Raw genomic sequence first — 15,488 nt, forward strand, 5'->3', positions numbered from 1 at the left:
TGTCTGCTGGCTCCCACTGATTATCTCTCCGTGTCTCTGTGCCTCCCACTCATTTCTGAGATTTGCTTTGATCCATCCCGTCTTTGCTGCCTTCCTGTTTTTCTTCCCTCTGCTCTTTTGCTGTTTTGCTTCTTTGTATCCTTGTTTCCTTCACACTTGTTCCCTGAAGGCTCCCCGCTCTGGTTTTCCCCTACCTACAAGCAGTATGTATCCTTTCCAGAGCTTGCTCTCTCTCTTGTCCCTTCATCTGATCCAGCAGCCACATTGCTTGAAACAGTTACTAACAGAATACTGATTAGTGTTACAGGTTGGAGAAACTGTTACATTTATCACTTTATATTTACTCTTGGCATTTTTATAAGTTCTCTATAAATCTAGTCTGTGCTTCCATAGAAATGCCTGTAATAAAATCCCAGCTGAAGTGCTTTGTTGTGCTTCTATCTGCTTTCCCATAATTGTGGATTATCAAGTATCTGTGTATTCTCTGTAACTCACTGTCATCTCCCTTAGGACTCTTAGAAATGTCACAGCTCACTGTTTAATCCAGACATCACAATTATAATTATAATTATAATCTCACAAACACTTCATCATGTTGGTGTGGAATAAGGACTTTTGGGTGATCACAATGATGGGAAAGGAAGTACAGAGAAAATTCATGTCAGTTGAAAATTTGCTGCTGAAGTCCCTGTGAGAGAAGGCAGAAAATTCTCTAGCCATTCTTCTCCTGCATGTTTCAATCTTCGTTCCAGAGTCCTTATTCAGACACAGTTCCTGGTGATGCTAATTGAGATTTTGTTTGAATTACGACTAGAGAAACAGATATCTGTTGTTAGATGCTGTAGCACCTTATGCAATCTGTGATTAAAACCCCTGTAAATATTTACATTTTTTTGTCCCTGTTTGGTTCAAGCCTATTTTTAAATGGGTCTTTTGCTCCTTCTCTCCACATGGTCAATGTTTTCGTTCTCCCTAATTACAGGGTACCCTAATATCATAAATCACTCTAAATACTGATTAACAAGTCAGTCCCTAATGGTAACTACACAGCCTTGTCAACTGGAAAATACTCTTATCCCCCGGTATGTGTTTTCTCCCTTCATGACAGAAATATGAATTCCACATGAGAGGGCATCGTTCCCGTGTAGCAGCCCATTCCCTTCAAGTGAATATTATCTGTCCCTCTCCTTTAAGATTTTAGAAGTTTTTGGATTGCTTTTACACGTGTATCCAGTATAGATATATTTCTGAAAAAAAATATAGTTCATAGCATCTATTGAGTTGGAAAATTAATTAGACGACCTAATTGATTGTGCATGAGTTCCTCTGTGGAATGTGTTCTGCTGCTGTTGCACTCGGCCAGCACAGAAAATCCCAGGAGTGAATTCCTCGTCTTTTACTAGAAACTGACAATTAATTGAACATTAAAAAGCAAAAAAATCCCCTAGAAAACCCCACCACAACAGTCTCCCATCCCCCCCCAAATGCAACCCCAAATCAACCCAACAAAAAGATCCTTGAAGGATCTTAACACAAAAAATTTTACATGAAAGATCTTTTCTCATTTTATTAGGGTGATGCCAAGAGGCCTGAACTCAGCTTGAGGCTCCCTTTATCATTCAGAAAACATACAAGTCTGCATCCCAAAGGTTGTGTAGTCTGAAGAGGAAAAAACCCCAACATCATCCAGAAATATTGGCAGCCCCACGTTCCATGTGGGGAGCTAATATACAGGGAGATTAAGTCACTTGTGTGAGGACGTACAGGGAGTCTGTAGCAGAGTCTGAAACTGAACCCAGGTCATCTCAGTCCCAGCCAAGTGTCTCAACCACAAGACTCTCCCTCCTTTTCAGTATGTCAGTGTGGAAAGTAGGCCAAAAAGCATTTTCCATCCTTTTATACGCAGCATTTTGTAAGGCTGTGAAGTATTATGTATTAGACAGGCATCTGGATCAACGGCAGTTTCTGCGGATACTTTTATCTGTAAACAGAAGCAAAGCCTGTTAGGGCTTCGTAAATTTAACATAAATTATTATTTTATCTGTAAATAACGTGGTTAAATTTGTAAAGACTGTACTTAATTTCATGGCATTTTAATGATTTTTTTTTTAAGAATGGAAAATGTGTTTAAAGGACTTCTGTTGTCTGTGGCTCTCTAATTTTCATGTGTTTTAGATTCTGGTGCTCCTCACGCATCATGATGCATTAGCAGTGATGTGTAGCTAGGCCAGGCTGTGCAGGGTGTTACACCACACAGGGGAAACAGAGAAGGAGAGGCTTGGGTCGCATGACAGGCTAAGGCACCCGTGTTATGCAAAGGTTAAGTACTCCTGTGTTGGGAGTTAGTGAGGCTTGTAGTTTGCTGACCTAAATCTGAGTGATTCCTATTATGTTGAGTATTTGCTTATCTTTCGGAGCATCTCTGTATAGCCAGGGTGTAACAAAACTTCAGCTTGAGTGTGTTGTACTGCAAATGGAAGAGGAAAAAAAAGTGCAAGTACGTGCAGATATATGTACATGTATAACCAGCAGCCTTCTTCAATGGGGATCTCCCATTTTTGTATGAAATCAGCATTACTGTGTTGTTATTATTATACAAAGAACAGGCCAGAGCTCTTTGTTCCCCTCAGTATGCTAGTTATCTGTTCACAGACACCTGGTTTATTTGCTGAACCCCTGATTCCTTTCTCCCACATCCCTCAGATAAAAATTACTTATTCTCACTGGCTTTCACGTGTGTTTTGGAGCACCACTTAATGAACTCCATTTTTGAAACCATCAATCTCAGTTGTTCTGTGCATTTATACAGATAAATGTCTGTGATTATCAAGGAAAAAAAATGCAAAGATCAGCTTTGAGGGACCACTGGGATTTATGCAGCATGAAGGTGAGAAAACCTTATTTTTCAACTCAGAATTTCTAAAATAAGTAATGAGAAATCATGCAAAACTGTACAGTGATCAGTGTAATGGACCATTCAGTACACACTACAGTTTCCAAGATTCTGATGCTATTCCTCAAAGCACATAATTAGTAAAATACAATTGGAGTGTGTGACTTTTGGTTGAGCCAGTATGGCCCAGCTTTTGGAAAGAGGCCCCTAAAGCTGGTTGGATTTCTCTCCTCCCTTTACCACCCCACACTGGTTGTTTTTTGTGTGAGGATTCCCCCACTGAATTGTCATTCTCTCATGAAAGTCAGTGAGTCTGACCCTTCACTTGTAACTGGGAGCTGGGCTTCGTTCTGGGTGTTGTGTCTGAGCACCTGCAATACCAACCTGTTCTATGGCAGTTTCCAGTGCTGAGGTAAAACAGATCTGCAATACCTGTTAGACTAAATTAATGTAGCAAGTGTGATGAGTAAGGAAAGGCCAAAGGCATCAGCACAGATGCTGTTAAAAAGTTAAGAAATGTTAAACAATGTGCTAAGAATGTGGAGTTGCCTACGCTTTCAGTAAATGCACAGAAAGTTTCCCATATTTACCTAGAATATTCATGGTAATTCAAAGTCTTTTAGAAAGTCTTGCATTTCTCAACTGATACCTTAAGTTAAAGAACCAAAAAGTGCTCTTCATTACTTCACTGACAGGAGTCAGTAAAGACTTTTTACCCTTCTTGCCTGCTGCATGCAAGTAAGAAGGGAGCTTGACCCTAAGTTTGAGAATTGTCTGTGGATTCACATCTCTTTGTTTTTCCCACCTCCTTGTTTTAAAATACTTATTACTCTTCATGCTCTCCCTGCTTGGGAAAATCAGACTTTTGATATGGTTTTACAAAGGGTTTAATTGCCAGTTGTCATAAATAGTTCCTATAACCCTTAGATGAAAGATCTGAGGGTCCTCACTTACTTGAGGCCCGTCATTCATGGATGCTGAGGGACATCCACCTGTTAGTGCTGACTCCTTCAACCAAGTGGTCAGCAAAGACAGGAATGACAGCAAGCCTTAAATAATAGGAGTAATGAAGCACATGTATTAGCATCTCATGTGCTTCATATTGGTGGGTATATTATATATTTAATAAAATCATGCTTGCTTAGTTGAAAACGTGCGAGTAAAGATTAGATCATTTGCCTTCTCATAAGGAGATGTTTTCTACTTCTAGCAATAGGAATTGAATACATGAGATAATTCTAGAATTATGGCATGTAATCTGTGACATTTCAACAGAGATACCATCGGACTTAGTCAGAGTTAAATAGTACATGTTATTACCATGTTTATTTTTGGACCACAGTCTTAATGCAAATCCCATATATGTGGTTATGCAAAAGGAGCCAGACTCTGGTCATGATTACGCTGGTGTACACAGAGAGTGATGCCACAGTTTCATAGAGGAAGGAATCTGATCCTGTAACACAGAGGGTTGCATGGTATTTCAATTAAGTAGTTGATGTTTTTCACCATAGAGTTAGAGGTGAGATATTAGTGTCTGAAGCAATTTTTGTACCTTATTGACTTAAATTTGTAACGCTTTCTGAGGTTTTTTGTGGGTTATTGTGCAATCATGAAATGAAATAATTGTTAAAATATTTCTGTGAAAATCAAAATACTCTGTGTTGTCACTGTTTCTCAGATTTTTTCGATGTCTTTTTAGCTGGCTGTAAACAGCATAAAACTCTGTTACAGCCTTACTCAAAAAGAACAGTATTAGTTATTCCAAAGTCACAGAATATTTTGGGTTGGAAGAGACCCACGAGGATCATCTAGTCCAACTCTAAAGTCTTTAACTAGTAAAAAAAATTCATTATTTACATAATATCAAATCTGTCGTCACTGAAATCATATCACAGAAAATGCATGCATATGAGAATAAGAAAACCTGGGTAAGTGCCTGGCTGAAGGAATTTGGCCAGGGAGCTGAGAGCCATGTGGAGAAGAGTTTTCACAGGGATACAATCTGTGTGCCCCTTCCTTTCGTTTGGTGGAAGTTCTCCATTGTTATAATTTCTCAGGAGTGCTGGTCTTTTTGAGTTATGGCAAAGAGGGAGCTTGCTTCAGACAAGCTTGGTGATTCCTGTTATAAGGGGGTAAGATGTTGATTGTTCTAATTACCTTGTTAAAGAGCTGCCAGGACTTTAGAAGTTCTGAGTTCTGTTGTGACCACAAAAGTTATTTGTGTATGTGTCATTAAATTAACATATAATTACCAACACCCAAAACATCATTATTACATTTCCTGCCTTCCCACACTGAAAGTGAGTGGACTTGATTCCTGTTGTATGTTTACTCTTTGTATTTCACTGAGAATTGGCTCCTTTCTCCCTCTCACCTCCCCTTTTTATTTATAACCCGTTTTCAGTTCTGAACTGAGTTTCATTCCAGTGCTCTGCAATTGTATTGTGTTTCATGGCACTGCAGAGGAACATTTATATTTTAGAAAAAAACCCCATATTATTTCTAATGTATTGTACCACTCCCTCTCCTTTGTAAATGGAGCAGTATCTCTTTAAGTCATGTGCTTTGCATTGTCTGAAAGCATTTTCCCTCTCTTTGGATGTTTAATATTCTCTATTAATATTCTCTATTTAATATTCTGTAAGTCATTAGAATCTATTTTTCTTACACAGTTTGCACTACTTTTGGATAGTCTTAGTTACTTTAGTCAATGTCTTCTGGAGCCAAAGAGAAAAAAATACACAGAGCTCGTCAACTAGTTTTGTCTTCACCTTGCTAGTTAATAGTTAATACTTTGTGGTATGTTAAGAGAGTTTCTATAACGTGGCACTCTTAAGAACACTTTTTAAAAAGGAGTAATAAACTGCAGCCAAGTTGTTATTTTTAAGTGAAACTTGCAGAGTTCTTTAGTTGAATCCATTCTCCTTGATAATTGTCTGGTCTTAACAACAAATATGTCACCAAAGTTAGTTACTCTTTAGCAAAAGGGTGAAAATCAAGTCATAATTTTATTTAATTGCTGTTAACCTGTGAAAGAAATTGGAAAAATTAAAATCTGCAAAGGCATGTTCCTTTGTAGGTTATACAGCAAAGTAGGGTGGGCTAGAGTTTGTCAGGTAACTGACTGTTCAGAAATGAGAAGTTATTGTACATTTAGCTGCATTGCTTACTGTTTTCTTCATCATGGAAAAGAATAAAATGTGGTAACAATTTTCTGTGTTTGGATTGCTGCCGCACATAATTGGGAACAAGAGAGCTAAAGCTTTGATTTTGGTGAAATGCTTAGTCTGTGTGTTGGATTAAAGTGTGTGCAACAAATCACTCCAATTCTGTAATAATAATTTTTGAACGCTATTTTTTTATTTTATTACTGTAATGTTATTACTTTTCAGTTACGGACTTCGAGAACTGGGTCAGTTGCAAGAACAAAATTGGCATGAAAATAGTTGTATAGTTGTTCTGGAAAATGGATTGCCAACATACTGTAGAAAATAGCCTGAATTGTTCTATACATCAAATGCAACTGATAACATTAGTCTCATTAGTCTCTTATTAGTAAGCTATTATTTAAAAGTCCTGTTCTTTAACAAGTATTCTAGGAAGACTAGATAATATTTGCTAGATAGACATGTTAAACAGATCATCTGTGCAGAAATGGATTTGTGAAGCAGCTTATGGAATGGAAAATAAATTTAGGCTGAAATGTGCCAGCAAGTCAATATATGAGAATAATTTGCAACAAGCAAAGGTGAGGAAGACATGCAGAAATGGGGTCATCAGATTCATGAATTAGAGGATAATATTCCCGGGGCTGGATTATATGAGGCAGTAACTAACTTTTGTATCTGACTAATACAGAATATAGAATTATGGTACCAGTGTTAGATATGCTTCCATGGATGTTTTTTACTCTTGTTAAAATAACGAGAGGCAGCTTGGAGCTGTGATCTGTGCACAGCACAGCTGTAGTATTTTGAGACATTTCTGCTGCCAGATTTATATCCCGGCCAGAAACAGTGCCTGAGTGGTTGCACTCTGAGTCCCTATTTCCAGTGACATCTTAGCACTAGCCAGTGTTAAATCTCAGCAATTTGTAGCTCAGTGCTGCTCTGAAGCAGCTGGGAAATGGTCTTGCTAATATGTGAAGCCATCTCTGGCACTGGAAGGGAGCAGACAGAAGTGGCATGGTGATAATTTCTTCACATACCACATCTCAACCTACCGAACCTCGTTGGTGAGAAGTGTCAGACACCATAGGAAATAAGTTTTAAAATATTTACGAAGTTTTGTTTTCTTTCCTTCTGAACACCCTGTGATATCTTTGCCATGTACTTTCCAATGATGACACATTGGGATCTGACTGGGGTGAGTAATGGTGTCTGGCTGGGGGGAGGAGAGGACAGGGAGTGCTTAACAGTGAGTAATTATTTAAGGAAATGGCCTGTGTGGAACAAAAAAAAAGTGTGTTGTGATTGGATGCATTTATCAGCTGGCCTTTCAGTGTCACCTGTGGACAGAGCGTTATTGTGTCTGAGTTTTTTAATAGCTGGAAGTCAGTGCATGGAGCTAACGTGGGAATGTGTCATGTGTCTGGTCTTGATTCAGCCCATGAATCAAGATGTGCAGCATACCCTGTGTTAGGAAAGATGGAGGCAAATAATAGTTATCCCACGGGTTTCTGAGCATGGTCATTCACTTTTATGACCAGCAGTTAAAATCCATAAAATCTCATGTGCAAAATATCCTTTCATTATAGCCTACCAGCAACCGAAAGGGACATTTTGCAAGTGAAGATGGATTTACAAGCTCACTGCCCTTCCCTTTTTCTCCTGTACAGTGACACACGCAGGTTTGCATTAATCTTTTATGAGGAATATGTCTGTAAATTGTGTCACCACTTGTTTCAGATGTTAGATCAGAATATCTGATCTATATTTCTTCCATTCCCAGTTTTTAAACTCAGGAAAACAGATTTTTTTTCTGTACAAGCACACCTGAATTGGCTTAGGTAGATAGGATTATATGTGCATGTTCTTAGGATTCATTTAAGGTTCTTCATTCATGGCTCAGTGAAAATGAATTTTTGATACTTTGTATCCCTGTTCCAAATGCATAATTTTCTTCATGTCATCCTCATATAATTTTATTGGTGACATTTGACTTGACATGTTCAGAATTCCCTTCTCCTTCCATTAATTTTCTCCATATGCAAGCATCCGGTCACTGGACTTTTTTGGAAACTCCTTTGGAAATCCCATAATCTGTTTTTCTAATCCTAATTGTACTTTACTTAAAAGCTGTATTTAACAGAAGGCCCCTCCCCCCCATAACAAAGATGTGATATCTTTTCTTATATGTAGCATTCTCAGCACCTGCCATTCAGGCAAAGGAAAAATGGAAGCTCTGTTTCTCATACTGTTCCTGCATCCAACTGCAGAGTGCTGCAATTTATTTATCCAGTATTTTTTTTCTGCTTGTAACTGCTTAGTTACTAGTTCTCTCACCATTTAAAATCCTGGTTTGCACTTTAAGAATGCCATTGAAGAATAGAATTGCTATCAAATTCTTTTTTATTTCCCCATTAGAAATACACATTTTGGATGTTTGAGAAAAGTAGTTGAAATGTACCTGAAGTCATGTACTGTGTTAAAAGGATTCTTCAGTTTGAAACTTAGACTGCCAACCTTTCAGCTTGCATTATTCTTTGGCTGTGTGAGATCAGTTTTGAAAAGAGTATTCTGGGTACAACTGACTGGGATTCTGACTGGGATTCTCTTTTGATGGCTGGCTGAGCAGTGGCACAGGCCACCAAGTGCCACAGGTCCCACCTGGGCAGCACTGAGGGCTTCCCATGTCCTGCTTTTATCCCTGGCTGGTAAAAAACCCACAACCAACCCTTCAAACAGCAGAAAGAAAAGTGCTGCCCGGCAGGAAAGGAAGTTGTAATAAAGATCAGCTTTAAGATACTTCACTTGCCTTAGAGCCCTTTCTGACCTTTCTTTCATAATTTCTGTGATAATGGAATATTCCTTTCTTTCCCTTTCCTGCTGTACTAAAGAGAGGGGAGGTTGCCAGTTTGTGTTGCTGAGGATGGTTTCAGTTGCACAGCAGTCTTGGCTGGATTTAGGGGTTCCTGCCGATTTTCCCCACGTGAGGTGCTAAGAGCTTGGAGGAATGATTCCTCCCTCCAGGCAATGGTCTGGATTTGCAGCCCCAGGTCTCGTGGGAGCTCTGCATGCTGTGTGAGGAGAACTGGAAAAACAGCACTCATTTTATTGTAATCCATTTTTCCTTCATGGCAAGAGAGGGCATTTTCCTGTTTTCAGCAGTGAGATCTTGATCATGATCAGATAAATGCCGGCTTGCTACAGTCTCATCCTTCGATCTTTACACCCATTCAATTTCCATTTATTTTAACAGAGGTCTGTCAGCCTTCCCAACAGGTGGTTATCAGTTTGCAAAATCAGGCCATCACTTTGAAACATTAAGAACTCTTTATCAGAGATTTATAGTGCATCTTGGAGGAAAGAGGGACCAGAATTTCCTCCAGCATCCTTGCACTAGCATAATTGTTTCATTCAGGTTCCATTAGTTCACAATGTTTTTAACCTTTATTTTTACATTAAAAACTATATTGTCCTTGAAGCCAAGCAGAGGTTGACATGAACTGGGGGCTTAAGATGTGTATCTGGTATCAGAAGTCTTGCATTATCCTGGTGCTTGGAGTCTCTTCAGTGCTGTCCAGAATTACTTGGAACAATTATAGTTATTTATTGCTGTGCTTGGTTTTGATCAAAGCCTGCCAGGACTACATTTTTCAGCAGCCTGTCTGGTGCTTTTAGGAACATAAAGGATCTTTTGAGAAGATAACTAAAATTATTTGATGGTTGTGGCTGAAACAGGAACAAGTTCTAGATCAAAATGTAACTTGATTCTTTCCCGTGGAATTAATAAGCTAAATTGTTGCATGCTGTAAACCAGTGTCATTCTATTCCCTCTTTTTGACAATATTACAACTTAATATCTTAATGTAGTTTTACAGTTTCTACTGTCTTTTCAGTTGTCTGAGGCTCCCTGTGGAATTATTCCTTATCAAAATAGCTAAGAAGTATGTGAAGAAGCAGATAAAGTTGTTAGATAACTTATGACTGTAACATTATGACTAATGCCTTACTGAAGGCTGCTTGCATGTGCTCAAATTTGCATTAGAAGATTTGAATTACCAGTTGCACATCTTTAAAAAATAGTTTTACTAAAGTAATTTCAAGTCTCAACATTCTTCAGTTAAAACGAAATTACCTCTGGGAAAAAAAACCCAAACAAATTGTGTAATAGCTTTTCTGGCTATATTTTCCCTTCTTCTATCTTTTCAACTCCTGACTGATCACTGGTACCTTGTGTTTCAGCTTTACTTATTGAAGTAGTTTGAATAATCATATATGACATGAATGTTTAAGGAAACTTTGTTGCTGCAAAATAAAGATTGCGGTTTTAAGCTCATGTCCCAAGTCTCTTTCAATTGATGTGTTAGTAGAACCCATTTCCATCTTGTAGACCTTTATCTTGTAAAAAAATCCTAAACTCACTATTAAGAATGCTTTAATTTTAAAGCTCTATTTACTCAGCCTATTTATTCTGTATAAAAAAAATGGACTTGACATGTGGATTTCTCTGTGGCCTTAGGTTGATGTGTACATCCAAACGATCTTTTTCTTATGCATTTTCTGACATTTAGAATTTTCCAGTAAGAACACAAAAGAAAATCTTCCTTGTGAAAAAGTGACAGTTTGAGAAAACAGAAGGAAAACTGTACTCAGCAGAAAACTGAGTATTAAGAATAAAATTTATCAAGGCAAAAGATTAGGTGAAAGTAGTCTGTAATTCTCCATTTTTAAGTGTTATGAACTTGAATAGTAACAAATAGGAGCTGGACTTGCTTGGTTTTGAGTGCATATTTGACCTACTTCATGCACTTTGAGTGCATATTTGACCTACTTCAAGATTTGCGTGATTATGAAGTTAACTTCATGGGGTTCACCGTATTTCTAAGACATATTAACCACTGCTAAGTCATTTATAGCTTGAAAGCAAACAATTGTAAATGCTGAGCCATTCATATCCTACCATGAAGTACAAGATGGGTTATTCAGTGCTGTATGGTGCTACCACAGAGAACAAAATGACTCCTTTTCAAACCGTCTATATATAAACGGCAGAGGGACAATCTACAATGAGGGATTTCATTCTGAGGAGGTGCACTGAAGATTTCCTGTCGCCACCACAAAACTATGGTGTTTCTAAAGAAATTGTCATCTGTTGTTTTAATATTAGAAGTTACACTCTGAGGAGTTTTGCACAGAGTAAAATATGAATTCTCATGTTGGTCAAGGATGAAGAATCGATCTGGGAAATTGATTTTTTTAATTGATAGATATAATTGATCATGACCTATTTGTATTCATTTCTGTGTTGAAGGAATAACATTAAGCTGGTAATACTTGGTTTTGTACTACATGCTTTCAAAGCTGCATGTCTAGAATGAGAAATGAGAAAGAAGGCAATGGCAGTTTTGACAAAAGCAAAACAAGCCTGTCGAACTGGGAAAATAAAGCAGTTACAAAAATGCTTTAAAATAGGGAAAAACTTGATAGAAGCTGTAGTGTAGAAAATTAATATGGGAAATAAAGGGACCCACTAAGAAATACGAGGCCAAAGAAAGTTATGATGCTGACAAGGAATTAAGTAATCAAAGGCAAGAGAGATGTTATCAGACATTCTGACCCATTTCATGATGAGGCTGATGGAATTGCTAGAGAAGGGAAGGGAGAATTGTACAGTGAATGTAGCTGTACTGATTGGAGGGGATAGGAAAGGAATTTTATATTTGTAATCTGAGAGCCTTTAAGGATGAAAGTAATTAGCAAGATTTGCATGTACATATTTTTATACAGCTAGTCCAGCTAACTGGGAAACCTGAAAATAGCTAGCTAATTGGTTCTCATATCATGCAGGTTAATTTTCCATAAATCTGGAAATATAGAGGCTTAAAGAAGATAGTTGTTGTTCTAGTATTTTAAAAGGAAAAGAGATGATCTGAGCGATTATAGAAGTGTTAAACAGACAAAATATAGAATGGCAATTATAGGAAGTAATACATAATTAATGAAGAAGAAATGATATTTATTGTCATTTAGTATAAGTTTTTTGGAGATAGGTCCTTCAAAGTAACTTGATATCCTTTCTGAGATCATCATGTTTAATTGATGAAGACAACAGTAGCAATACAGCACTATTGTATGGCTTACAGGACTTCTGTAAGCTATTTTATTAATGAGATCAGAATGGCTTGGTTAATTATCAGAATTATAGGATGTGGACACAGCATCCCTAGATTGGCATGAAGGTGGAGCAGATGGGAAAGGCATCCATTCTCACATCTGCCTTATTTCACACTTTCTAACAATGGCTTACTGAAAACATATTATTTTTAACAAAGTTTGAAAGTGGCATGAAAATTGGAGGAATTTATAATGTTATGAGTCTAAGGCAGTGTGGATTACTTAGTGACCTTGGCTGAGGCAGCTGGTAACTACTTCAGTACAAACAAACATCAGGTTCATAATTTACTGGCTATGCTTAAAGGATGCTGGACTCTGTCCTGGTACACCATGACAAAAAAAGCATTTTAGGGTTGCTTGTGAAGAATTGACTGGAGTGTGCACCCTGGATGTTCAGGAGACAGCAGGAGTTGGCAATACCACTGTTTGTTTTTTGCCCTCGGAGGATGGAACAAAATAAAGCCTACTAGTATTTCATTAATGTCTTAGTTTAATTCTGTCTGTTGGCTAAGTGACCTGTCCTACCATAAACAAATCCAAGCAGATGTGTTCCACATGCCCTCCATTCAGCTGTAGGCAAAGCTTACCCATGTATCTGGTACAGTGTATGCCTGAGTAACAGTGCAAATTGTCCTCAAAAAACTTCCTGCAGTCTGTTCTCTTCCCTTGAGCCTCATTTGAGAACAACACTTGTGAAAATAAACATATCCTAACTCTTTTATCAGTATTCTTTTAATTAATGCACTGAATATTTAAAGCAACTGATGAAAAGACCCCTGAAAGAGTATTATGAGTGATTAAACAAAGCAGCAAAGGGGACCTCCAGGATCTTATTTTTATAATAGTCCTGGTAGAATAGTCACAATTTATATTATCAGTGGATTTGAATGAGAGAAACAAAAAATCCTCTGCAGAACACTGCTAAGTAAAATTGTTGGGTCGGTGGGCAATTTGTATGAAAAAGACTTGCCTAGACATGCTGTTGTTTTGCTTTATTATGAGTTTTGTTGTTTATTTTTATTGTGGTGCTGATTCGGTTTCCTGTGTTTGGCTCAGATTACAGGACCGGCCCTTGCTTCACTTTGGTGACCAACCAGATGTGCCAGGGGCAGCTCAGTGGAATAGTCTGCACAAAAACCCTCTGCTGTGCCACCGTTGGGAGGGCGTGGGGCCACCCCTGTGAGATGTGTCCTGCCCAGCCCCATCCCTGCCGCCGGGGCTTCATTCCAAACATCCGAACGGGGGCCTGTCAAGGTAAGTTACCAGCAAAGCCTCCCCCAAAGCTGCTGAAATTGTTACTGGATTAATCTTAATTGAGTTACACTGCTGTGAATAACCTGTCCTAAGCCATTCTCAGCTATATGTGTGAAGAATGGAAAAACACTGTCAGATGCATTACTTCATGATTCAGTGAGTGCCTGCTGTTCAACTGAGTACATTAGTAACTCAGGTCATGTGAGAGCAGCCAGCATCTTAATGAATTTCTCACTGCCAGCAGCCCTTTCCCTTGGTTCTGTAATCGTGTTTTTCTGAGTGTATCACTCCATCACTCTGTGGAGGAATTTGTTCTGTTGCAGAAAGCACTCAAAACATGCAAAAATCAATCTGTGGCAATGCTGCTCCATTTATCCGGTGTGGGATTTTTTAGCTAAAAGATGTTGATTTTGAATTCATCTTAGGTGTCTTAACTCTAGAGCTGCACTGCTTTGACCTAGAGAAAAGTGCCTGTCGTGCCATTTGAAATGCCCTATTATACATTTTATACAATTTTGGAAATGCATTTGCATTTGTTTCAAATTGTAAAATCCACCCAGATGTTGCTTACTTCTTTCAGAGCATGCCTTACCATAGAAAGTCCTTACACTGCTTTTGGCTTTTATTCTAATACTTCCAGCTGTATAAATTCTTTTATTGTCTGGATGTCTGGCAGGAAACAGGAGAAAGTTAACAGGGGCAACTATGTATTAAACCGATGTGGATTATACATTCCCAGGACCATATCTTTGGAGCCAGTTTATTTCAATCTGTCTAACATTTTCTAATAAGTTACAATATTTTTGAAAATAGGGGAGATAAAGATTATAAATCTATGAGTTATTTTGTATAATCATGAAATTCCTGTGAAGGACTTCAAGGCATTCCATTGCATTAAAAATGTAGATACTCTCTGTCACAAGCCAAGTCCTGGTTGGTGCCTGCAGACAGACATTGTGAACTTCAAGATGGACATGGTTGTGTGTGCTGCATGATCTGCCCATATTTTGACCTCAGTGATTCTGTTCCCCCTCTCACTCTAAAGGTCAGGACTAAATTGTGCAGAAATCTGTGGACTGAGGTTCTGGACACTTTTGAAAACTTATGTACATAAATATGTGGCCCACACCCCTGAATTTATGCCACGCCTAGTTATATCCCAATTGTTTGTGTCATGGGAAAGCTGTAGTGACCTCTCCAATGGGTTTTGTGCAGTTTGGAATAAGGATACTTCTGCTTACTGCACATTTCTTAGCAAGCAGCTACATTGATGCTATCTGCATGTGGTGCCAACACAGTTTTGGCCCTGAATGTTTGACTTGTAATTTCCAGTTTTCTCTTCTCAAGTATTGTGTTCATAATTTCAACAGATCTGTTATGGGATCATATATTAGCTTTATTTTTCATGCAATTGTACTAAATCCAGTCCTTTTGAAATCAGATAACTTCCATTTAGACTGGAGACATTTCAGGGATTTCACATCCATATTCAATCTAAATAAAGGAAAGCAGGTTAAACAAAACCCAGGTTCTCTGAAGAGAAAAAGAAATCCTTATTATTGTGTGGAGAAGTCAGAAAAAATAAAACAGAAGGGAGGGCACGTTTATTTTCAAAAGTAAATAGAATATCACTGCTCAAAGTCTGACTTTGACCGAAAGTTAAATTAATATCACAGCTGAGATTTTTAAAGATACAAAGGAGAAAAATGAAAGCCAAAAGGTGGGATTTTGAAACAGACATTGTGACTCAGAAGTATGACTTCTATTTTTTTTTAATTTTTGAGCTTTTTTTTTAAGTCAGTACAGTGCCATGAAGTCTGACTGATTGCTGTTATTAAAGCACAGCATATTGCTGTAGCTTGAGTCCCAGCAGCAATGTGGCTGTCGCGGTGCTGAGGCTGGGCTGGTTCTGTGGCCTCCCAGCACAGCTCTTCCCTTGGGCACAGCTCTTCCCTCGGGCACAACTCTTCTCTGCCTCTGCTGCTGCACCTCCTGACCTG

The 15,488-nt window shown here is 38.3% G+C and overlaps 1 protein-coding gene across 1 annotated transcript in view; it reads left to right on the forward strand.

Annotated features, from left to right (window-relative positions):
- The window catches only part of FBN1 (fibrillin 1), a 146,399-nt gene that overhangs the window by 39,687 nt on the left and 91,224 nt on the right, over positions 1 to 15,488 (forward strand). The window contains 1 exon segment of the mRNA XM_032699840.1: positions 13,291 to 13,488. Coding sequence (XP_032555731.1) covers positions 13,291 to 13,488 — 198 coding nt within the window.

Source organism: Chiroxiphia lanceolata, chromosome 12 (genome assembly GCF_009829145.1).
Source record: "Chiroxiphia lanceolata isolate bChiLan1 chromosome 12, bChiLan1.pri, whole genome shotgun sequence".
Classification (NCBI taxonomy): Eukaryota; Metazoa; Chordata; class Aves; order Passeriformes; family Pipridae; genus Chiroxiphia; species Chiroxiphia lanceolata.